Below are 24,819 nucleotides of genomic sequence, written 5' to 3' on the forward strand. Positions count from 1 at the left end.
GTCTGTCAAACAGAGCAAACTTTATTTATAAGAAGGTCCAATGACCAGTGTTTCAGTAGTTATTGGTTTCTACCAGCAGGGAGCGCTGCGTGTCAGTGAGTGACTTTAGTGGATGAACCCCATGTTGACTGAAACATATCGGTTCGTAGGTAGCTGTTGTCCAAGCTCCATCAGCCAACTTTAAGGGAGACAAACCTAATGTAACCAGGTTACGGTAACCATGACAACAGACTGATTTTGGTTTCATCAAACGCAGAAGCTGTTTCAAAAGGAATGGCGATTAGATCTAAGCCTTTCTGCAATGCTCACTTCAGATTTTATTCAAAACATAGATAAAACTTTAAACCGCACTTTAAAATGTAGTCTTGTATTGCCACTGGATATAATGTACACCTGAAAGAAAAAAAAAATGTTTTTATCAAAGCTGCCTGACTCAGCCCAATTAAGTTTTATATAGAATTTAAGTCGAGATGCAAACAGGGAAACCACTGAGGAAGCCGAGCTGAGCAAGAAGACTGGACCGATATGTAGCGATGGGCCTGAGATTTAATACTAGTGGATGTTTTCCAAGGGTTCAGAGAAGTACACGTCGAGCTTACACAAGTCTCTGATGAACTGTCAGCAGTACTGGTATATTTTCTTTTCCTCTTTCATGCTCACTTCGTCTTGAAAGCACACAAGTGAACTGATTTATTCATTAGATTTTGGGTAGACAAGCATCCCCACACCAATTAAACAATCTGATTTCACTTTACATCAACAAACAGTGCTCTGCTTCATTTTAAATCGTTTTGCTCAACTCTGATTAGAAATAATCTAATGTAAGCAGTTAACAACATAAGTACTAGTTTTGGGGGCCATGCTGAATTAGTCTAAAAATCCCAGAATCAGGCTAAAAATACCCATCATGGGCTAATTTTGTATGTTAATTGTTCTCTCGTACTTTAGGGCATGACTGCAGTGTCCTCGGTCGTAGCCTCATATTTGGACTGAAGTAGCTTCTAAATCCCTAGATTTTAATTTTCTTTTTGTAGCCCAGCTCCTGAGAAAGGCAACAGAATGATCCGACTGCAGTTCAATACAACTGGAGGGTTAGAGTTACCTACGCATCTCACTCTCTCAGATAACTGCTCATGCGTTCTACAGAGGCCTCAGTTATTTCTGTAACAGCTTTTTCATGATGGCCAACAGCTATAATTATTATGTGAGCTGGAGAAGTGACAGTCACAGAGAAAAGGAACGAGAGAAAGAGAGAGTGGAAGGAGTATAAATAGCAACCTGAATCCATTATTGAGCGCAGATATTGGGGATGGTCTCTCCCATGGGCGCAGAGGCAGAGTTGTCGTTGCAACATAAATAGCAACTGCTCTCTTTAATGAAGAGTGCTACAATTTCCTGTCTCATCCTCAGCCAAGAGACTCAGTTAATTTGATTAAAGGGACAATCAGATGAATCTTCAGCTGGTTGGTAAAACAAATCAGACAAACATAAGGATACAAAGTAGGGGATTTCCAGACCAAGGCAAAAATGTGCTCGTCAATGACTTGTGACTTAGAAAAGCTCAAAAATAAAGTTCTCTTGAAAGGAAGGCCCTGAGAAAGGAAGGTTTCGATGCACCGCTTGGCAAAAGTCCATCTACTGCCAGACTTTTCACTGCTTTTCACCAGTCAGTTTACTCAGTTGTCATCAGCTGACTTAAACCAATGAATAAAGCAGGTGGTATGACTTCTGTCTTCCACAGCACTCAGCTCTCTCACTCTGATTAAAGTGGCAATCGTGCTGTCTGTTCCAAGCAAAAGTTACAAGTTTTGCTGTCTTTTTGGAAAGCACGAGTGAAAATGTAGACAGTAACCAATCATGCCAAATTTCAGATAAGTCTGTTTCAGTGGAAATGTACTGGTGTGAAGTGCAACTAAATCTCAAAGCGTAAAGTTATCAGTCATTGAACTTAACTGTGGGTCAAAGAAACCACTGAGCAAAGTGAGAACATTCAAACTTTTTGCCTAACAGATTTGATGCTTTTTCTGATAAAAAAATTAAAGTTCATAAAGAGAAGAAGAGAGTGCGTAAAGGGAAGAGAAACTGACTCAAACTTCATTCAGGGGGGGTTTCCTCTGCTCTTGCTCTGCACTGACATGCTAAAACCTTTGGGTTAAACAATGTCTACTGAGGAGCAGAGTGAAGAGGGGGAGAGTAGCAAGACAGAAAACAAAAAGAGACAGACCTTTGATATCCTCCCAAAAGTAATGGCCCATTTGGAAATGTTATGAGACATGATACCTGTAAACTGAGAGGTCAGCTTTGCATTCATGGATGGTGGAGGTAGAACGTATATAGTTATTTATGTCGTCTGCCACCGTGTTTATTTGCACGTGTGCGTTTCCAGTGGAAGCCTGTGTGTTGTGCCTCTCCTCTTATACCACAGTCAAGTGTATTTAACTTGTGCAAACCTTCAGCCCTGCTGGCTGTCAGACGATTACTAAATGATGTTTTCAGTTAACACACCTGCAAGCGCACACACACACACACACACACACACATAAGGCTGCATTACCAGATCTGCAAAGTAAAAAAGTGCTTGAAGTCCCTGGGTTTAAGAATGCCCGCTAAAGTTCTAAGTTCATCAATCACAAATGGTTGGACAAATCGATTACTTATTTGAGCCTCTGAAGTGCATTATTAACAAGAAAGTCCTTTTCTTATGCAGCTGCTACACAGTAACTTGGAATTTAGAAATGCCTTTTTTAAATTCATGCTGCTCCCACATGAAGCTTACACAGTTGTCTCAAATGACTATAAATCACATATAAGTATAGCTTTAGTACAGGAAGTTGGCAGGTTCAGCGGGGGCCCAGAGCATTTTTTTTTTTGCCCAGGGGCTTCTTAACAAGGTACTATGGCCACACACACACACACACGCACTGCTTGCCCTGACACCTGCTGTAATCGTATATGGTATTGCAAAGCAACACGATCTGGCTGCAACCTGCGCAATGCTATGTTTTGTATGTAAGACTCAGAGAGGCTACTAGCCTGTGGGAGCGCATGCATTTGTGGATGTGTACATAGGCTATTAGTAAATTATTTGGACGGTGAGGAGCTGGGTTGTGAAGGCTGAGGGAAGGTGATCTGTCTAATTGCTTTTCCTGCTGCACTTCAGTCTGGGGCCTTCTGTGTCTGTGATATCAACACGCCAACGCTTCTGTGAAATGTAACTGGCTCAAATCAAACCTACAACTCACTCTCCAAATCAATGCTCCACCTCAGCTGATTTAACATGAGAGCCGATATTGATATCTAAGTTCTTGATTTTCTTGCATGTCTGCCAGTTAAATTTGATTTGCTGCAGGACTTCTGCAGCTAGACTTTGTATGAGCTGTTGGTATGTGTCAGAGGTGGTCGGGACCACATGGACCACAGAGCAGGCTTCTGATCCGAAGCTTGGTATTTCTCTCGGTATCTCTTACTTGAGGGGCCATGAGACAGTTTCTCCCCACTTTTCTTTTTACTTGAATCTGTTTCCCTATAAATTTACTGAAGGTGATAGCCTTTGGTAGACATGGAAAGCTGACTTTGCCTAATTAGAAGGGGGTTATTTGAATCATGTTAACTTCGGTGATTCTCTCCTTTGACCTTTCATTCAACACCACTCGCAGGGCAAAGTTTCCACTTGGCCAGCACCTCAGCTCAGACAGGATAACATGAAAGTTGCCTGAGCTACATTTTTTATCTGCATCATATTGATTTTTTTAATTTTTTTTCACACGATTCTTTTGGCAGTTGTTGTTATCTGAAAATGTGATTGGGTGTTCTTGTATGCTTTCACAAAAAACATCCAATCACATTTTCAGATTGCAACAACTGTTAAAGATGCATGTGTCACTGGAGTGGCGAAAAAGCGTGTCCTCAGCTACACCGTGCTCACAACTGTTTAGCAAATTGCAAAAATCCAGATAAACCCCATTGTTGTACGAATATATATACATAAAATGTGTAACAAAGGAAAGGTTTTTTGTATATCTGATAAAAATGTATATGTACGCACAGTTTATGTCCAGAATTATGAAATAACTAAATGACGAAAATATTTTTTCTTTATTCTCATTTTTTTTGAGTTATTGTAATACGTAAAAGAACAAGCAAACACAAAATGAGCAAATAAGTAACAGTTTGGGCCCTAAGAATGCTTTGGGAATAATATTACCAAATCCCTATCAAAGAGGAGTATTGTCAGATGAAGAAGAAGCGGGGTCACTATTTACTCATCTTTGAGACTTGGATGCATGTGATGGTATGCTGTCATATCTTTTCTGAAAGCTGTGGATGTCTTCCTGTGCCACAACTTTAAGAAGTGTCTGATAGAGAACGGCGTCGCTTAGGAAGTTGATTTTCAGTCCATCTGTAAATCAGTCTCTCGGTTTCTACTGGCACAAATAAATTTGTGTTTGTTTTTTTTCTTTTGTTCTTAGTACACCTTTTGACATTCTGTTGACTTTACGTCACAAGGTGTTTGATATCCCAGTGATTGTATGTCAAAGGTTCAACTGTTACAAAAGTTGTTTTAATCTGTTCAAAAGGCATTTTATAATTTGTGACTTTTCAGTGTCAGTTTCTCGTCCCATTTTACGTTAGAATATGAAGCTAGCTAAATATTACAAACTTAACATGAATTATAAACCCTCCTTCATAACTCATACATATCACCTGGACAAGATTCAATCTGGTAAACATCTGTTCGAGTTCTTATGTGCAGAAATAAAGGCGAGGTACGGAAACTCAGCTGCTCAGTAGGTATCTTCAGCTTGCTGTATACAGAGAGCCACTCTGGTGAATACTGTGATAAAGTCCTTATCTCACCCACTGTGTTTTACACCGCAGTCCTCATATGACTTGCTAAGAGGCTCTTCTTATTCTACTGCTTTATATAGAGTGGTGTGGTACTGAAACTTGGGCAGTTTACTGATGCACAGGACAGTGAGCTTGATCTGCTGTTTTCTAGGTAAATCACGATCTTCATATATATTTTAAAGGGTTGACAAAGAACAAAACCACAATCTCACCGCTTTGTTCATTTTACAACTGCTGTGGTGCTTGTAATCATGACATATATCATCTGTTAATTTTACTTGCTGACAAATACTTCAAAGAACTTTTCAAGCCAACATAATAAAATGCCTTCTCCAGGTGCTTTTAGAGATGTAGACTGGAATTGTTTTCCACTTTTTTTTTTTGTTTATATAATAAAAAAAAAAGGTGAAACACATTTCAGACGGAAATATACAATTTACTTAACAAACAAATATAATCTCCATCATATTTCTTTCTGAATTATTTGAGTGTAGCGATCCAAAAATGAAAATGAAATGAAAGAAAGCTGGGAAGTCACCGACCAGCTTATCTTAAATCCTGGTTTATTTTAATCAGTACATCCAAAGTCCCAAGAGCCAAATTTTGTTGTGTGATGCAACTCCTAATATCTAATTTAAGAAGACAAAAACATGAAAAATGCTGCTGCAATTTGGGTCGCCCCTCCCCTAAAAGATGAAGGTCTGCTCCAGCCCTGACTAAAGGGATACTTCCTGCATCATTTACTGTCACGGGATTCTCACAATCTGATTACCAGCAGCCACGAGGGCAGCGAGGTTGAAATTTCCAAGTACACTTCCCATACTGGCATAGAGGTTTCTGTCCCTTTGCCAACTAAGTTTGGTTCACTGAGACCCTGCAGTGGTCAAGCCAACTCAGCAGCAAAATAAGACTCACTGTAGAAGACGGCGTGACTGAAAGGATGGCACCTTTATAATGACAAGTTCTTGGTATTGATGTTGCGCTGTGCCAGAGATGTTAGCAGCAAGGTAACTTCTAAACCCAAACGAGCCCATTCAAACTGAGCACCATTTACCGTGTTAAAGGAACAGTGTTTTTAGCCTGTTTAATTAATTGCCAGCCTTTCTGGCTGTGTCCAAAGGCAACAAAGTCTTGATACTGCGAGAGCTACATCTTGAAATCAAACTTCAAAGTGTTTTTTTGTAATAAATTACATGAGAAACCACGCCTTGTTAATCTCCAGACAACCTCATATCACCCTGAACAAATACAGACGGTAAAGCAGTATCATGTGAGAGGGTTTCACATCCAAAAATATCCCTGCTGTCGGTACAGTTCATTACACTCATTTACTGCTATTGGTATAGCAAATGATATTGCAGGAAAATGCTCATACCATCTGTTGAATAATGAGCAACAGCTGGGGCCTGGTCCCTGTCAGTGGGTCTCCTATAAGCTGATCAAGCATTAACTGCCAGAAAGTGAATGGGGACTCATGTGGAGCCTGGGGGCTGTTTCACGGTGCAGCTAAATCTGTGCTGTTTGTTGGGTTTCCCTGTGGATGACCTGCAGGTGCTTAGACGAGCTGACAGCAGACGTGCCACTCAGGGTTCACAGGGGATGTGTCTGCTTTAATGAGCAGTGTGGCCGCTCTAAAGTCCATGGCTGCCGGTGTCAACCAACCCCTGATGCTTTAATGACACTGCAGATTTCAACTCTTAACGAGGCCTGTCAATAGCAAAGAGGAAGACAAGCTTCAACTTTTCATTTTGATTTTTAAAAAAAAGCACTTTTATGAGTTCTTGGCCTACCTTCGAGGGAGTTTGGTCATACCTCTGTTATTTCTGTAAGAGCCTTTGGAAACTCACAGAATACCGAGGAGCTCACACATCAAGAAATGCAAAAGGAAGCACTTCGACTGACGGGAGCTTTGAAGGCCAAACTGGGTTTTCCACTTTTGTTTTTGGGTGTGGACAAATCAGTTCTCCTTTGTACCCTCTGCCGCACCCAAACTTTGTCTCAGGCTCATTCAAAGCAATCCCCATCAGCACTGTGATATAGTGGTATCCTGTTCAAAGCAGAAAACACGTCTATCTGTGTTTGGACTGAAAATGTATGCAAACAAACAAACAAAAATATAGAGTAAAAAGAAAAACTGGATCAGAGGTCTCACTGTGATCGTGTGTAATGGACACCGGAAGGCCAGTGCATCTAGTCCCTCCTGTGGACACTGGATCTGTCCCTGCCTGTTCCTGGCAGCTCAGGACCAGAGCAAACAGTCGATGTTCTTTGTGTCAATTATCATCTGCTGATAGGTGTCAGTACAAAGAGATAGGGAGAGAGTGAGGGTGTGAGTGCATTTTCACGCATGAAAGTGTAACGTGTCTGAGCACTGGAGGCATGTCCAGCTGGCAGAGTAGACAATGGCTATGAAATAAAAAAGAACAGGCTACCCATAGTTAAGATAATTTCTAAACATCTAAAGGTTCTGGTAATGACAGCTTTTTCATCTGCAATACTTGGCGCCCACATGCTCTGATCTGTGTTTGATTCAACACAGCAGAGCCACAGCGAAACACCGGGGAAGGTACAGTACGTGGTTGTTCAATATAAAAGGAGGTACCTTGTGGAAATTATGCATCCTCAAAAGAGTGTAGGTGGCCCTGATGACTCAGTATGGCTTCGTGGCAGATGGTTTGGTCATGGAAACAAATGTAGGCATAGCCAAACATCTTAACCCATCACGAGGATTTGTTGCCATTAAAGCTGCACTCTCAGTGAAAAAAATAAAAAATAAAGGTGCTGTAGCCTTGGGAAAAAAGACAAAACTGTATTTTTAATTGTTTTAAAAAAGGAGGACAACTTCTTACTCAAAGAAAGAAAATATCAGACACATGATACACATGATAAAAACTAAACTCCTATAGGAATGTTTTGCACCCAACAGGCTTTCTGTTGTCCAGATAAAAAAGGAGAAAAAAACAAGAGCTTCAAGTGGAGCGGTACATGACCAGCCAGTTTTGAGAACTCCTCTAAAGCAGACTTTGATATTTGCCTCGTCATGGTTTAGGTCATCACACTCTTATCTGGCCTTGAAGCTGTTGTAATGCACAGTATATGGTTATAAAACAATTCTAACATGATGGTCTGTGTTAGTAGTCAGGTGACATGAAAAGGAAGGTCATCTTACATCTATGGGGGGGTGGGGGGGGGGGTAAATAGCTATAAAGATTTTGGGTTTTGTTGTTGCTTCTCCAGTTTCTTCCATGTATATCCACATGTATGCGTGTTCTTCATGCTGCTCAACCATTTGTGAGCAGTTTTCAGGTTTTGGAAAATGTTTAAAAAGGTTTTCTTTTACCTTCACATCAGTTGGTGGTGGATTAAACATGCAGATGGTTTTTCTCAGTTCACCTAATTAGACAGAGCCTATAAGATCCGATAGGTCACTTAGTTGGGCCAGTGAAAATATGTTTTTTTTAGTATGTCAGGTGTCCACATTGTGTTTCAATTGTCATTCTATATACTATTTCAGACTATTAGAAAACAATGTGTACAGAATCTGATGCTTTCTGATGAATAAATAATTCCTTATATATTATGTAGTTTACAGAGGCAATCTTCCATCTTATAAAACAGTGTCTGTGTGTGTGTGTGTGTGTGTGTGTGTGTGTGTGTGTGTGTGTGTGTGTGTGTGTGTGTGTGTGGGTTTGTGTGTGTGTGTGTGTGTGTGTGTGTGTGTGTGTGTGTGTGCGCCCATGTGTGTTATGTTATACTACAGCAATACACAAAAAAACTCACAAAAAACACAAAATACTTCAACAGCAACCAAAAACACAACAGTGATAAAACACACTATAAATCAACACAATAGTCAATAATTCAAAAAAAGGTTTTAATTGTATTTTCTGAAATTTGATTGTTTTACTGTGGGATATTTTTCTGTTTTCTATAAAAAAAAATTCATGGGAACTGGAAACAGTAGAGAAAGAAAATTCCTATTTTCTGCCAACAGGGTTTTAGAAGATTTCAAAATCCTCACCACTGCAGCTCTGGGGCTATTCGAGATCTGGAGCACACTTTACAACTGTGCTGTTTTCTTCTCTGAGAATTGGGCTGCAGGATGTCTCAAGCATATTATTTCTTATTTCCTCAAGGCAAAAGGATGTGACTTTCAAATCTACCAGAGCCAAAGCCCTGATAGAGGCTGACATTATAAAGTCAGATGAGCTTCCGTAAACTTTCATTCTCAGAATCAAAGTGAAAGTCTTGAGTTTTACGAAACACAAACAAAGAGCAGCATCCGGTTTGCTTTGATTTGTCTGTGTGTGAAACAGCATCTGGGTCTTTATGCTGTTGGCCTGCAGGACCAGCAGCATCAGCCGTCCTGGCTACAGCATGAACAAAAGACAAACAGTTCTATCTATTAAGAAGTGGGGCACACTCTTAGTTTTCTGTGCTTTGTAAAAGATGAAAATGTTCTTGGCACACAGATCAAAAGAGCCACCAGAGGTGTTAACAACTCCTTATCTACTGGTTTCAGAGAGAGAGAACAAAAAATGATATTCTTACATTCTTACCACGAGGAAAGCTGAACTTCAACAACTTTTGTTTTTGTCTCATTAAAAACCTGTGCATTTGCAATTCTACTAATAGCATCACTGCCTCGGGGTCTGAATGAAGTATAATCAAGCCAACTTCATACAAGACTACTGACAAAGGGTTTTACAAAGGTACACTTTTTTTCGTCAGTATTTGTAAAGGCCTACAGATCCAACTCAACTATCAGAAAAGTCAGAACGTCAGCATTTGTGTCATGAGAAGATGTTGTCTTTCACAAGGCCAAAGCACAAGCTGCAACGCACACAAGCGATTTCACTTCTGTTGGAAACTGGAAAACATTGGAGCTAAATTGGAGTTTGAAAACTTGTGTCGGTGGATCGGACTGACATCAGTGAGAAAGAGTAAAAAAGCTAAATCAGCGAAGCTAAAGCTAACCAGTTGTGATGCAATGTGAATGAAAACAGAAATCACTGGCTGACTAACAGATGTTTCATTTTAAGAACTTTCTCCCATTAATGAATTTGATGCCAACAACACAGTTCTGAAAAGGCCAGAAAAGTTGCTGTGCGTGTAAAGCTTAGCATTGTCTTTTCTAAAACCTTTTAAAAGAAGCTTAGAAGGGTTTGTGTTGACCGCGGTGCTGTATCACTTTTCATTTCAGCGACATTCTGGAACCGTTTGGGAACTGAAAAGACTAAATGTTGTGGTTTTGAAAGTGAAATGTTTTCCCATTTTTGCTTGATGGATGATTTTACCTACTCAACTGCGAAGAATCTCTTTTGTTGTGTTTCTTGTTTCACAAAGAGCCTCATATTTTCATTGTGTGACAGGTGTGGACTGCAGTCAGGCCAGTTTAGCATCCAGATTCTTTCACTACAGAGAAATTCAGCTGTACATGCAGCATGTGGTTTAGCGTGAATTGCATCTCGTCGACTTGTTGCTTCAAAACCTGTATATGTTGTTTAATATGAAGCATTTGCATATATTGAACCCATGTCATGTGTAGTAATTCACCTCCATGAAATCACAGATTTTGAACTGTGTGTATTACAAGCTGGATGGTCCCTCACGTCTGAAGAATTTCAGTTTTCGATTCATCAAACCAAACAAAATGCTGCAGCTTCACCTTTTAAATGAATGAGCCGTACGCCTGGATCTTTTTGTTTTTTGTGTGTTTTTTTTCCATGGTAGAATTTTAACTTGCAACGAAGAAAAATGTCTCCGTGAAGTGTGTCAGATCCCATGAAATGCTTTCTGCCACGGTGTAGTGCTGTCATTGTTAGTTTTTGGTTTTACCCATTGAGCACTGAAAATTCGCTGGACTCTGGAACTTTCTACGATATCATCTGTCATATCTGAAGAATGATCCAAATTCTTCGCAATTTTACACAGAGAGGCATGTTAATTAGTTGTGAGATGTTCTGGCAGCTGAGATGCAACATATAGGGTTTGATGTCATACAGATGTAGTAACATAGTGACACAGGTACACAGAGATATTTTTGTCTAATACAGGATTCTAGCTGCTCAACAGTCCCGGGTGTATTCTGTCACTTTCTGCATTTCGTGACGTGCCCAATAGTTTCTGTTGTTTTCAGGTCTGGAGTACAAGCAGGCCAGTTCAAAACTCTTTTAATGTCTTTCTGAAACATGCAAGGTCCTCCCTGAAAAAGATGTCTGGATGGGAACAATTGAGCTTTGGCCCAGAGAGGACGACAGCGTTTCTGGATCATGTTCGCATGTGGCTTCCTCTTTGCATGATAAAGCTTTCACCCGCATTTGTGGATGGCACAGTGACCTGTTTTCGCAGAGAGTGATCTCTGTGAATGTTCCTGAGACCTTGCAGGGATTTCCCTGACAGCATCATTCTTGTTTTATTTATTTATCTATTTATCTTACTTCTTTGTAATTTAATGCAGCGCCACCCGAAGACCTGAAGATCACGGGCATCAAACAGATTTTTGTCCATGCCCCTTCCTCACAGACATGTCTCCAGATTCTCTGAATCTTCTGATGATATTATGTACTGTAGATGATGGAAGCAAAGAGGAATATCATTCTGAAATTAATTTGTTAACACGGTTTAGTTTTACAGGTTGCCAAACTTCTGCCCCTCTTTACCTCTGAGAGATTCTGCCTCTCTAAGGTGCTTTTGTCATACCCGATCATGTTACTGACTCGTTGCCAATAACCTAATTAGTCACAACATGCTCCACCAGCTGATATATTTTAGCAACACCTACTTTTGCAGCCTTTTGTTTCCCTTGTCGCAGTGTTTTCAAGGCATGTTGCTGCCGTCAGTTTCAAGATGAGAACATTTTTCATTAAAACATCTCACTTGCTATTTTCTACTGTGTGAATAAAACATTGATTTTTAAGACTTGCAAACCATGGCATTGTTATTTTTATACAGCATTCCAACTTGTATTTCCTGTTCCATAAAGTAAAAGCTGTCAATGAATGAGGAAAGAAATATGAAAGGTGGACCAAGAGTGTGTTTGGGGATGGTTTGAGTTCACATGCACGAGTGTCTATAATATTCCTGAAGACTCAACGCTGCACATTAATTAGCCTCAGTTACGGTCAAATCCTGTCAAACGAGGATCGGCCTCCATGTATGTGTTGTTTGCAACTGTGTTGGATTTGTGTATTTGTTGTTATAGTCACTGCTATGCCAGCTAATTCTTTCTCTATTTATATAGAGTGTTGTTTTGGCAGCTGACTCCAAAGTGGAAAGTCTCGGAGCCTGTGTGCTTAGTGACCAGCAACCACTCTCACACATCACACACAAACATGATAACACCTCCTTTGCTCTTGCACACACACACACACACACACACAATTAGCAGAGCCCTCTGGTCCAATCGGTACTTGTGCATGTCTGTGAGACAGACAGAGAAAGAGCGAGACAGAGATTGTGGTGTTCGGTGCAGACCAGTATCAGGTTCAGACCAGTATCAGGTTCAGACCAGTTATCCCCAAGTTAATACCCAGCCTAACTATTTTGGCTATTCGGTCTCTTATGTAATCTGTCACGTTTTCCCAACACCACTATCTTAATCACCAACTTCTTGTTTTATCGTCAGGTGCTCCTCTAATCCAAAGCAATCAAGACAGGGCAGAAAAAAAAGTCCATCCCTCTGGTGGATCAGTGCAGAGGGCACATCCATCTCCATTTACACTTTGTTTCAATGGGACAGTGATTATAGATGTACTGTTCCGCAGCTGGGGGACTGAATGGATCAAAGAAGCACAGGCTGTGAGTTCGACCTGTATTCATACTGAGGAAGATATTAAAATGTGTTTGATGTGTTCAGTTCAGTTTGGGGCAGCAGGCAAACACAGTGTCACCAAGCTGGTTTGGCATTAAAAAGCTGCATGTGGGTCTGTGTACTAGTTCAAGTTCCATTGAACTTGCAGTGTGGTATGTTAGGAAGCAAGATAATCCAAAATTAAAATGAAAATTTTTAAAATATCAGGGGGCAGATGTTGACGTCTGATGGTTTTCAGTTCGAAAATTTGTATTTCCTTCTACATTAACATGAATGGAACCTATTAAGGGATTCAGGACTGCAGCTAAAATCAATTGTACATAAGATTGTTTTAATCAAATGATGACCCTTTACTTCCATAGAATATCAGGAAATGCCTGTAGAAGGTTATGTGAGTATAAGATGTTTTTAACCAACTATAATTTTCAATAATAATAATAAAAAAAACTAAAAGAAAGCATAAAATCTTTCCATTTTGCTTTATCAGACAGTCTAAACAACTGTGTTAAATAGGTCATCGCACTTCTGCAGAGCAACAGAGTCCAGATTAAATCTATTTGTTGTATTTGTGTGATGGATTGACTCCTGAATGCTGCTGCTCTTAATTCTTTAACTAATTTTGCCGCCAAAAGAAAGAAGCTCTGATTGGAGGATTCAACAGTGAAAAACTCAGATTCAAATTTCCATTTCTGTGAACAATGAATTCGCCATAAGATGACCTGAATGATGACCCAAATTACTTTAGGCTCATTTAGGAGGTTTATATGCAAACTTATGAGGCTGAATTTTGCAGTAAGGATGCAAGAAAGACTTACTTTAGATTAAAAAACAAAACACGGACCACCAGAGTCTTCTAAATACTCCTGAGGGTCTCAAGTCAGGGTCGAGCTTGGTTTGCTTTTCCTGAAATGCTATGAGCAGTCCTTTCAAAGGGTTTTCCTGACTTCCTCGTTTACACTGTGACCTGAGATGCCTTGCTTTGTTCAGATAGACATCTCCTGCTATGTGAGCATCAATAATCTTATTTGGGAAGCTGCTTGGAGCAGCCTGTGACTGCTGATTGTTTTGAAAGGGTTTGAAAGGTCAAAGTGTGTGACGTCAGCAAAGCTTTGACATTTGCATCAACTTGTCCAAAACTAAAAAATATAAGCCGAACATGGTTTGTTACATGTAAAATGTGTTATTAATCATGGTAATTTCATAGACAAGAAAAATAAGATCCTTAAGTTGGGATTCAATGAGAGCAGTTACACTCGCCCACTGTTGCGTTGACCAAAGACAGAGAGGAGAAGAAGTCATAAAAAAAGAAGAAAACAACCACCCACGAGCAGAAAAAATGTAATAAGACAAGTAAACTTAATACAACTTATCTAGTTTTACCTTCTCCTTGATTTTGTCCTGTATTGCTCAGCCAAAACCACCGTGAACTCAGCTGAGGTGGACCAAACAGCACATGGAGACTGGCTGAGACACGGGGAAAGAAAAGGTGTCTGGTGACTGAGGCGAGTTCATCTGCAGGTATTCAAAGACGGAGGAGCACGCTATATGTAGGGCAGATTTCCAACAGGGCATTATTCAACCCTAAATATAGACAGGACAGAAGTAGGCTGAGCAGACAGCACTGCCAAAAGCCCGTTAAAAAGGAGCCATAATGTGTGGCCCTTCGTACAGTAAGGAGTCAGGTTTGAAACACTTATTTTGTGTTTTATCAACATTGCTTGCTCATTGTTTAGGCTCCCATAAAAAATACTGTATATAGGAGGCCTTCCTAGTGCACAAGCTAAAGAAGTACTTTCTGTTTTGGATGGAATTAGGTCATTGCTGAAGCAAATCATGGAATTCAGAGACAAAGGCAGATGGGTGCATTGGAGGACTGGAGGAATTAATCAGACATCTTGGGAATAAACTTACTATTAAGTTCCAATTTTGCATTAAACCTGCTTTTAGAGCAATCACAGATACAGAACATATTCATAAGCAGTTCTCCTGGAGTGAGGCTGCGAGAAAACAAATATTAACTGTGTTACTACTGTCAAGTTTGTGCTAAAACTACAATTATTTATGAACATGTACCAGAAATATTCTATAATGTAAGGGATCGGGACCGAATTACAGTCTGCATTGTGTGGACAAAAGTTTGGCTAGAGCACCGATCTCAGACAAATCCAGTTAGATCCAGTATCCCAAAGTTAGAATGATTTTATATTGCGAATTTCAATCTTTGGTTCAAAGAAAGCGCGTCACCTCGAAAAAATCGGAGCTCTTGTCCAAACGACACAACGCTGCGGCAGTATTTCTTCCATCTGACACACAAAGGAGGTGATGTAATGCCGTGTCATCTGTTACTTTCAGTTTTATTGGCTCGCTCTGGGAGAGTTGCAGTTATTTCTTTGTGTTTCAGGACGACACCTGGTGAACTTTGCATTTGGTTTCCATTTTAAAATGACAAACAATAGAATTCAGTTCAGTATGGAGGATTCTTCTGAGCTTCATTCCTGGGAATTCACGGGCAACCCTCTGACTCACTACACCTGCAGAGATGACAGGTGATTTTCTAGAAAATCATGCTTTCATGCACACATGGCAAACCCATCTTGGTAATTCCAGCTTTATAATCTCTCCCCGATTATTCCAACATCCAGTCGGGCTCAGACTTGATGCCACCACCAGCCTCCACTGCTAGTGTGTATGATAAGAGTGACAGAGGTGCGCTAACATTCACATGTTGCTGTGACATGGCTCAACTTGTTCCAAGCACTTACACCCAGAAACACCTACACTATATACCTCACAATTACCATCAAAAGAGGCATGCTTACATTCCTGTTTGAGGGGATGTAGGTCAACTGCAGCTTTACTCAACTGAGGGGGCAGGTTTGAAAGCAAGACAGAAATATGGAGATGTGAGTGAATCAGATTTATCTTCCAGCTGTTCTATTTCCCAGGGGGGTGCAACTTTTCACACCAGATTAAAGATAAATACAGATTTATCCTCTTTCACCTGTGCTATCTTTATACATCCAAGGCTGGGAGGGCTTATGATAAAGATAAGAGCACAGTTTAATGACACTTCCTTAAGTGGCCCTGCCAGTAAATGACATGGACTTCAAAAGTGCATCTGAAATGATCTGTTTACATCCTTGTTTCTTTCTTTCTTCTCCTCGAAACTGGTTTTCTCAGGTCAGCAAAGCTGTTTGTCCACATCCAAAATGAAATGACATAGAGCTTTTGTTGCGTAAGAGTAACAGTGAGGTCTCAAAGGGCTGCATGCTGTGGCCACTTATTGGAGAGTGTTTTCTTTGCAAAAGAAGAAGAAGTTTGAAAAACAAAGTTTTTATTAGACAACAGAATGGATATAGGTCATCCAAAGCAAACCGCCTCTGTACTGCCTTGGCAGCCCACTGTGCACGCACACACTCGCACACTTACAGTACAATGTTCATGACTCGTTAAGAAATTCCCACTCCTTGCTTTGTTATAGACTGTGGCAGTGAGTCATCACAGCACATTCAGCTTAGGTGTGACATTCTGAGGCCGACTGCTGCTGCTGTACGTGTGGATGAAGCAGGTGGTGAGATCGAAGAAGCGGGAGGAAAAACACCCGATTCATCTTTGTATGTGAATTTGTTGACAGTCAAGACACGAGTGTAATTGAGATGGCACTCAACTGTGTCCGTTTCCATACGAGGGAGCGGCATCATGTGGTTGTTAGCTGGCAAATCTTCCCTTATCATACTTTCACTTATTAAAAACGAGCTAGTTTGGGTCACCGTATAACCTCTTCTTAACTAAGGACGGAGAAAGAGCTGCAGCCACGATTGAGCCGTTTGAACCTGCTCCCTTCTTAAGCACAGTACTCTGACTCAAAGCACAAAAGAAAGATAAGGATTATAGAAATATCCTTAGTTTTGTAGTTATTTGGCAATTTGTCAGCACAAGAGATGGAAAAAAATGAACGCTTTGAGCTAACAGCGGAATCGAACTACAATATCCATCATGATTCCTCCGAAAGGTACGGCCATACCATAATTCCTAATACTCTGAATTTTGGTCACTCAGTCATTGGGTACACAGGGTTAATTGTAATTCATGTCAAGCCTGGGAAGTCATCAGTTGGTTAGACCTAACACCTATATTAAGAAATCTCAACATACTGGTATATAAACCATCTGTGACTCCCAGATCCACGATGATAACGTCTACTGACAAGGTCGGTCTTAAAAGTCACGAACACACTGTTCTCCAAACACTGCAACAGCAAGTGTGACGAATTCTTAAATATACATATATATATATATATATATAAAAAAGGTTTTCATATAAGCTGGAGACTACTTTGAGCTGCAGACACATTTTTGTTTATGGACTTAGAGGAACATACAGAGACAAAGTACCAAGCCATCTGTGCTTTTGGAGGATACTCGCTGACAAATAGAAAAAGTAACAGCAACATGGACAGTCAGTTTGAAAATGAAATAAAGCAAAGGAGCAGAACAGGTATTCGCCTTCATCTCAAATATGACTGGCATGCTTCTTAGTATTCCAAATACACGGTCATGAATCTTTGAAGCACTCCAATTAGTTCCAGTGCAATAATATCGGTTTGAGAGGGTATCTGGTGAGACAGATAAATGTAATTAAGCCACGTTAAAACAGCACAGACACATGTAAAACTGTTAGCACAGCGTCAGCACAGCAGCCTCGGCGTTAGCCATGGATCCCATCAGGGAAACACCCGCAAATAAAGACTTCTGGACAAGGAGACAAGTGCAACATGGTTTTATTGTCAAACTGGTAATTAAGACATGAACTTGATTAATGCCATATCAAATCTTAAACTCCGCTGTAGTAAAGTGCAGATTCAAATCAAGTTGCCCTGGGTGTCCTTGTACATTTTCAATGTCTTGTTTTTGAACTGCAAAATAAAATTATGAAAAGCCCTTTTTTTTTTAAAAATATTTTTTTTTTTTTCAACCCACACATCAGGAGCTTCTGTGCAAACAAGATAATTGACAAAGCTTTACCATTCTGTACCTCGATGGGCCCTCCCACTCGCTCGCCTTCAGTTGTCATACGACCGGACGACGAGGTGTACAAAATGAACAGAGCTTTTCCCAGCTGTAGTTTGGAGTCTCGGAGTTGTCATGAACAGTCTTCTGCAGTGATTGTATAGTCGATACACTGCTGCACATGCACAGCGGGCAAATGTTGGCAAGCTACCAAGACTTTTGTTTGTTTGTTTCTTCTTTTCGATCAAGAATATGACGGCATTTAAAGGTCAGCCATACGTGAACGGTAAGAGGTCACTTCTGTGTGCAAGCCTGCACTCTCTAGCGGCTGTAGACAGTTTGGCCGCAGTGGTTTTTAGTGGCAGTCATGTGCAATCGTGGAATCTCCATGAGCGCCACTTCACTAAACTCCTGCCCTCAAGTTTGTGTAAGCTCATTAAAAAACAAAAACAAACAAACAAAAAAAAAAAAACACTCTGCATCCAAAACACTCACTCAAAATCATTCACACTTCTTACAACAATCAATACAAAATGTTTTTACTCCCCCCAATCCCACCTCCTGGAGTGAAGCAGGTGGATGCTGAAGGAAGCGGCAGCAATGAGGTAAACACACACACAAAAAAAAAAAAAAAAAAAAAACCTCATGAGATATTGCACAGACAAGTGCCGGCACAGAATAAAACAGTCTCTACAACAGCCCAGCCTGTGCATAGGAAGAATAAAGCACTTACGGTGTTCGTTCGCACACTAAAGACCCTTTCTTGTAAAGCTCTGTTTTACACTAGAGTGGGAACGACAGATGAGTCTACAATCCACAGGCAGATATCCAGATTCGTATGACAAAAAGTACATGTGTTTGTAAACGTACAAAAACTTAAACCTAGTGATGACTGAGGAAGGGTCCACGAATGATGGCAACAGTGATTGGACAACCAAAAAAGAAAAAAAAAAGAAGAAAAAAAACTGTCCCAGCATATGCAAAAATGCAGGCAATGTTGAGACTTGGTTGGAGCCAGCATGGAGAAAAATCTCTCAAGTTTCATTCAATAAATAGCATTGTGGAATATGGAAAAAAAAAAAAAAAAAAAAAAAAATCTTCCTCAAGCAAAAGCATGTGAACCCCTCTGCTCAGTTCATCCAGAAATACAGCCGTGTTTGTCCATGTTGCTCCTAATACATCCCCGCAGGTCAGACTACGACAGCTGCGTCAGAGCTGCGGTTCTCTCCGTGATGAAAGTCACTTCTCCCTCCATTCAAACCCATCATTTTTCAGTCCATCCTGATGAAAGGAATAAATGATTTCCCCCCCAAGTTCATACTCTGCAAATAGTCACAATTTGCAAACCTAACCCACGCCATAGTCTTTGCTTCTCAAAACACTGTGGGCCTAGTAAGCTCCCTCAACTCGGTTGTCCACTCAATGTAGTCGCAAATCCAGCCCTCATCTAATCCATTCCGTCCCCTTTACAATCACTATCTGTGGAGCAAGACGAAGGCTTCTAGCTTCTCGGGAATGTTTCCCCGATAGTCGAGGTTGTGCTTAATGATGGCCCTGGCAGCGAGGCACTGCAGCGTGGTGTGGTTGATGGGCTGGATCACATTCCTGGCCAGCTCCTTCTCGTCCAGGAGGTCGCAGGCTGTTTGTTTGAAGGCGTTGGTGCTGTCAAAGTGAGTCCCGCAGGAAATCAACAGGTTCATGATGTCAGGGTGGCCGTTGGATGCAGCTATGTGGAGGGGGCTGGTGGAAACATGGACAATAGAACCACAAGATGATTAGACGGCACACTATAGGCGTCATAGAATGATCTTGCATACAAAAAGAATAAATAAAAAAAATTTAGAAAACAGACCTGTTGTCATCTTCGTCTCGGCTGTTAACATCTGCCCCACACTCAAGGAGGATCGAGGCCACCGTTAGGGAAGGGAACTTGCAGACAGGATAGCGGCCCACACAGGTGGTGTTGCGGTCGACAGCCAGGTGTAGCGGGCTGTAGCCGTTCTTACCACATGGCTGGAGCTTCAGGAACCTGGAGGTGTAAAAGATTGTACATATTCAGTCAAAGAATAGTAACAAGGTGACAATGAGCCACAAGCATCATCACTACGAGGACAAGACTCGTAGAGGCTGGAAGCTTTATTGAGTCCAACTGATACCCTTTACTTGCTGGGACTCCAGCTGCTAAAATTTTATACGAACAAGGCAGACGCAAAGCAGGGAGGGGGGCAATTTGAAGTTATTTTTGCACAGACACACACCTATAGATGGTTTCCTTCTTGAAATGGTCCTGCTCTGAAGTACATGGCACCTTCTCTAAAAGACAAATGAGGTGCAGGATAATTGAGAGAGCCTTGCTGAGCTGAGCAGGATCGGGAGGCATCGGTCCACTTTGTTTAACAGCTCGCTCGATCTCCAGCACACTCTTGGTCAGGATCCCCATCAGGTCCTCAAAGGACACCGACGTCCCCAGGAGCCCCTTGGCCCTGTCCTGCAGCATGAAGGAGAAGAGCTCGGCGAATGACAGCAGGCTGGAGGCCGTCATGGGGCTGAGGGGGTCCAGGTTGTTCTGCTGCATGTCCAGTGCATATTTCCACAGATTGATGCAGCGCTCAAAGTTTCCAGAGTCGGCGTAGACTGCACCTCGGTAACGAATGTAGTAGGATGTGTCTGGATGCTGTGGGCCGAGGATTCTCTCCCGGATGAGCAGAGCCTGCATGCGCATCTCATCGGGGTCAGATATCAGCCCATCCAGCTCTTCTCCGTTTGTGACCTACGGAGAGGATTTGAAAGGTTGAAACACATCCTAGGATGTCAGCAGTATGGCCTTGTGTGTTGCGAGTCTGCTACTACTCACATTAGAGAAACTTTTAGGGTTTTTCCTGCACCCTGAATCTAAGTGCAGCCACCTTGGTTAAGTCTAAATTCTAATACTAACATGACAACCTCACCACTGGTTTTTAAAAAAACAGCTTGAAAACATTTAATTCATTTCAGAACATTTTGGTGCTGGCTGAAAAGACCTCACCTCTCTGGCGTAGTCATAAGCCATGATCAGCTGCTTCGGTTCTGGTTTATGGACAATGTTGTTACTGTCCACGTATCGGAGATCCATGGCTCTTTTCCAATATTTTAAAGCTCCAAGCAGATCTCGCTTCTTGTCTACAAATGTAGCTCCCAAGAGCTCCAAGGCATCAATGCGTTCCGTGGGGCTCGTCTGCAGAAGAACATAACTTTTTTTTCATACATCTGGGCCACACGAAGCTGTACACTGACAAACTCAACTATTACCCTACCTGCTGGTGCGTTGTCAGGTAGTCTACGATGTTCGTGTGGCCCGTAACACTGGCAGAAAGAAGGGGTGTCATGCCGTAGCCATCCTGCTCCATGGTTGCACCGTACTGCAGCAGCATTCGCATGATCTCCAGGCTGCCCGACTCGGCACAGTCGTGCAGCGCTGTGTTGCCTGTGAACGGAGACAACACCATGCCTTACAACAGGGGGACGGGCTGTTTTATTTACATCAAACCAGACAGACAGCCTTACGTCACAGATGCTCAGTGGGAAAAAAAAAAAAAAAAAAAAAAAAAAAAAACAGGGCCAAATGTTTTCACACGTCTATCAAACATTATCTCCAGAGCATCATTCCATTAAAAACTTGTTGAGAATCTTTAATTAGATTTTTTTTGCCTTTTTATTTATACATCATTTTAAATCCTTTTCCCTCCAACGCTGTCATGATTTAAAATCATCTTCAACTTGTTTGCTTTCACTTGGCGTTGCATCGTAAATAAAGTTTATTCTGATGCCAACTTGCTTGAACTTGAACCGCTTGAACCCAGCTGTGACAGTTTGAAATATGAATTCAATAACTTACTGATGTCATAGTTAATAAGTGCATGTGATTAAAATAAATCAACACACTCGGCATAAAGGAATTCACAGCGCTTCACTTTCATCCCTGCTTTCCTGTCTTCCTAAAACAGAAGTCCTCCATGCCGCTTGCTTGCCTCAGCTCTCTGCAGAGGTGGAAATCCAAGGGCAAGCAGACAAAAACCACTAATACACGTTGGAGGATTATTAATTACACGCTTCAGTTCTGCAAAAAAACTACACTAATCAGATTTTTAATTGATTCAACCCTACTCCTGACTCTAAGAACTTTGTTGGGGGGGGGGGTGTAAAACTGTTTAACAGTAGCATCACGGCTTTGCTACGCTCAAAACTAAAAATAAATGTCGCAATACGCTTCATGTATCAAAGACCTCTAAAGTTTGCCTACCCCAGAACATGCTGTCACATTTGCCAGCATTGTGAAAAAAAGGCCTTTTTTTAGTTTAAGGTTTTAGTTTTTTTGTTTTTTTTTTGAGGGGGGGTGTCTGGATGGCAAAGGCACTTCTAAAAACAAAACTTAAGTTGGCACATCATTTAGAAATGCTTTCCAAATGCACGGGTCACTCTGAATACAGTTTGTAGGCCTCCAATCAGAACTAAGGCTTCCTTTGGCCCACATGAGGAAAGAGTCTAACAGCTCGTGTGCTGAAGGAAACACAAGTTAGGAGAAGTTCTGATTTAAAAAAAAAGGAGACCACCAGTTAAATGAGCAATTATTTGGGCATGATGACTTTTTTTATGTTCTTGCTTGCCCTCCTTCATAAACACTGCATCTACTGTTATTGGGGTGGGGGACAATCCTTTTCCAATCCGGTACCACAGATTTCTTCCCTTGTGTTGGTTCAGCAGTAAAGAAGGCAAAGACCTGAAGGATGGATGTGAAATCCGTCAGTGATCAACTCAACTTTATTTATAAAACCCTTTAAAAACAGCCGTGGCTGAGACAAAGTACTGCGATGCGCAAAAGGGGCGCATATTTTCTGGTCCCGGAAACATGAATTTGGCACCAACAACAAATTATCAGCTGGTGAGTTCATCGGGCAAGCTAAAGATAAGACAAGAGACAAGTGTTCTTATCAATCCTACCCATCCTGTTCGTGTGCCTGCAGGCAGGTTTTGTTGGTGTTGTCTATGTGAGAATTTACAGTCGTGTTGTGAGAGAATAAGCACTTGGAGCAGGTAAACACGTCGAGGCCATCTTATTCATCCCCGGTGACCAGCTGTTTGATACAAAGTTCTTTGAGCAGGATACTCGAGTTTTTCCCTTTTCCTGCAGTCCGTCGCCAAGCAATAGACACTAACCTTAAAACAGAGGGACGCTGGTTTTCCAGTATTCCTCAAACGCCATCTAAGGAAAAAACATTATCTCTTGGACACACCCAGACAAACACACCAGTGCTGACTAGCCGGCTGACAGCTTTCCATTGTGAAAGCAGAAGTTCACGTTAGTCTTTTGAGTCATTTCAGACTAAAACATGTGAAGACTTCAACTGAGTCATATGACATTGTTTTCAAAGTTATCCGTGTATCATCACTTGTGATTACTGGAACTCACCCAACCCCCAAACAACACTATTCTCGCCAGTGTTCCGATTTAATTTTGCTTGCTTAAATCCCTGGAAATATATTTTTCCTCACAACCCTTAATAATAAAGGAATTAAACTCATATCAACATGTCAAATAACAGGGTATATAACCTGGGTGTCGCTGACTCACCTTTCACGCTTTTCCTGTTGACATCTGCTCCTTTCTCCAGCAGGTATTGCGCTATCTCTTTGTGGCCCTTGTAGCAGGAAATCATTAGACACGTGTGGCCATGCCTGTTAGCCACCTCCAGGTCAGCTTTGTGCTCCACCAGGTATTTCACAATGTCCAGGTGGCCGTCAAAGCAGGCTGCCCTGAGGGGTGTCGAGTTGGTGAGGGTCGTGCTGTTGACAGAAGCTCCGTGACCCAGCAGGGACTGGACCACTTTCAGGTGACCCGCCGCTGAGGCAGCCCAGAGGGGGGGCGCTCCCTCTATGGTCTCCCCGTCAAAGTTCACCGACCCCCCGACCTCAACGGGAGCACTGCAGCACTCCAGCAGATACTCCACCAGGTCCAGGTGTCCGTACCGGGCGGCCATCAGCAGCGGCGTGGCCCCGTTTGTCTTCTCGCCCATCAGCTTGGTCACCTCGTGTCCATCTTTGTTCTCCAACAGTTTCTGAAGCAAACGGAGCTTACCGTCCCTGGCTGCGTTGAACACGGCCGTCTTTAAATCCATCTCTGAGAGAGGGTTTCACTTTTCCAACAATAATAAAAAAAAAAAATGAAAAAATATAAAAGTCCACAGTATCGGTGAAACAAACGACGGCTCGAGGTGTAACGCTGCTGTGGACAGGTGGAGCTGGGAACCCTTTGTTTACAACAACCTTCGACTTTCCAGCCAACAGTAAAAAACTAAAAAAAGCACAACAACAATTAGCCGGCGTTTTGTGGTTAAAAGCCCCCCGATAGTTTGTGACTTTACACGGTTCGACCTCCGAGTCGGGACCACAAGTTAATGATGCGAATCTTTAACTGTTAACAACCCAAACGTTTGAAATGACCCTTGATCCAGGGATACATTTGACGCCGAGTTAGCGAGGCTGGCTAGTCAACTTCCTTGATCAATTACGCTAACCAACTAGCTTCGCTAAACTGAACTACTTGTCACCTCTTTATTGATGGTTCACCCTGCACTCCTCCGCAGACATGTCTCCCCCTCCAAGAAGCCCTCCTTCATCAGATCTGTCTCCTTCGCTTGTCATAGTGCCGCACCATAACGTTGCTCCCGAGACGTTTTTTATATTGGCTTTCAGTGGGCCGAGATGTGGAAATCCACCCCCACACGTAATACCGTGTTGCTGCTAGCTTAGCCTGGAAAACCGACGTTCGCCCGAGCGAGTAAGGGGGATACCCCCGCTCTCCGAGCCGCGTTCGTCTCTCACACACGTCGACGAGCAAAACGGCAAGTTTGACCCACAAACACGGTGAGTAATAGTCGTCCGTGTAGCCACCCTGCAAACTGGCACGACAATAATCTGAGCTAGGGAGAGGGTAAATAAGGGAGGCTAACCACCCACGGTTAGACCGGATGATCACGACTCAGTTTCTGTCAAATCACAAAGCCAACGCAGTCTTTTTTTCTCTACGAGAGCGGATGATTGACGCGTCGCCGTCCAATCACAGCGCGGGTGTCCTGTTACGTAGCCATGATAAAATAACAAAGTGGCGAAAAA

General features: G+C 41.8%; 1 protein-coding gene across 1 annotated transcript; it reads right to left on the reverse strand.

The window, feature by feature from the left end:
• Nucleotides 1–17,425: 17,425 nt before the first annotated feature.
• Nucleotides 17,426–24,677, reverse strand: fem1c (fem-1 homolog c). Its single transcript, XM_075467800.1, has 6 exons — nucleotides 23,279–24,677; nucleotides 20,964–21,133; nucleotides 20,696–20,884; nucleotides 19,929–20,440; nucleotides 19,523–19,699; nucleotides 17,426–19,410 (listed from the first exon to the last, which is right to left on the reverse strand). The coding sequence occupies exons 1-6, from the start codon at nucleotides 23,820–23,822 to the stop codon at nucleotides 19,146–19,148; spliced, it is 1,857 nt and encodes a 618-aa protein (XP_075323915.1). The 5' UTR covers nucleotides 23,823–24,677; the 3' UTR covers nucleotides 17,426–19,145.
• Between the last annotated feature and the right edge of the window lie 142 nt (nucleotides 24,678–24,819).

This window comes from Odontesthes bonariensis, chromosome 6 (genome assembly GCF_027942865.1).
Source record: "Odontesthes bonariensis isolate fOdoBon6 chromosome 6, fOdoBon6.hap1, whole genome shotgun sequence".
Lineage (NCBI taxonomy): Eukaryota > Metazoa > Chordata > Actinopteri > Atheriniformes > Atherinopsidae > Odontesthes > Odontesthes bonariensis.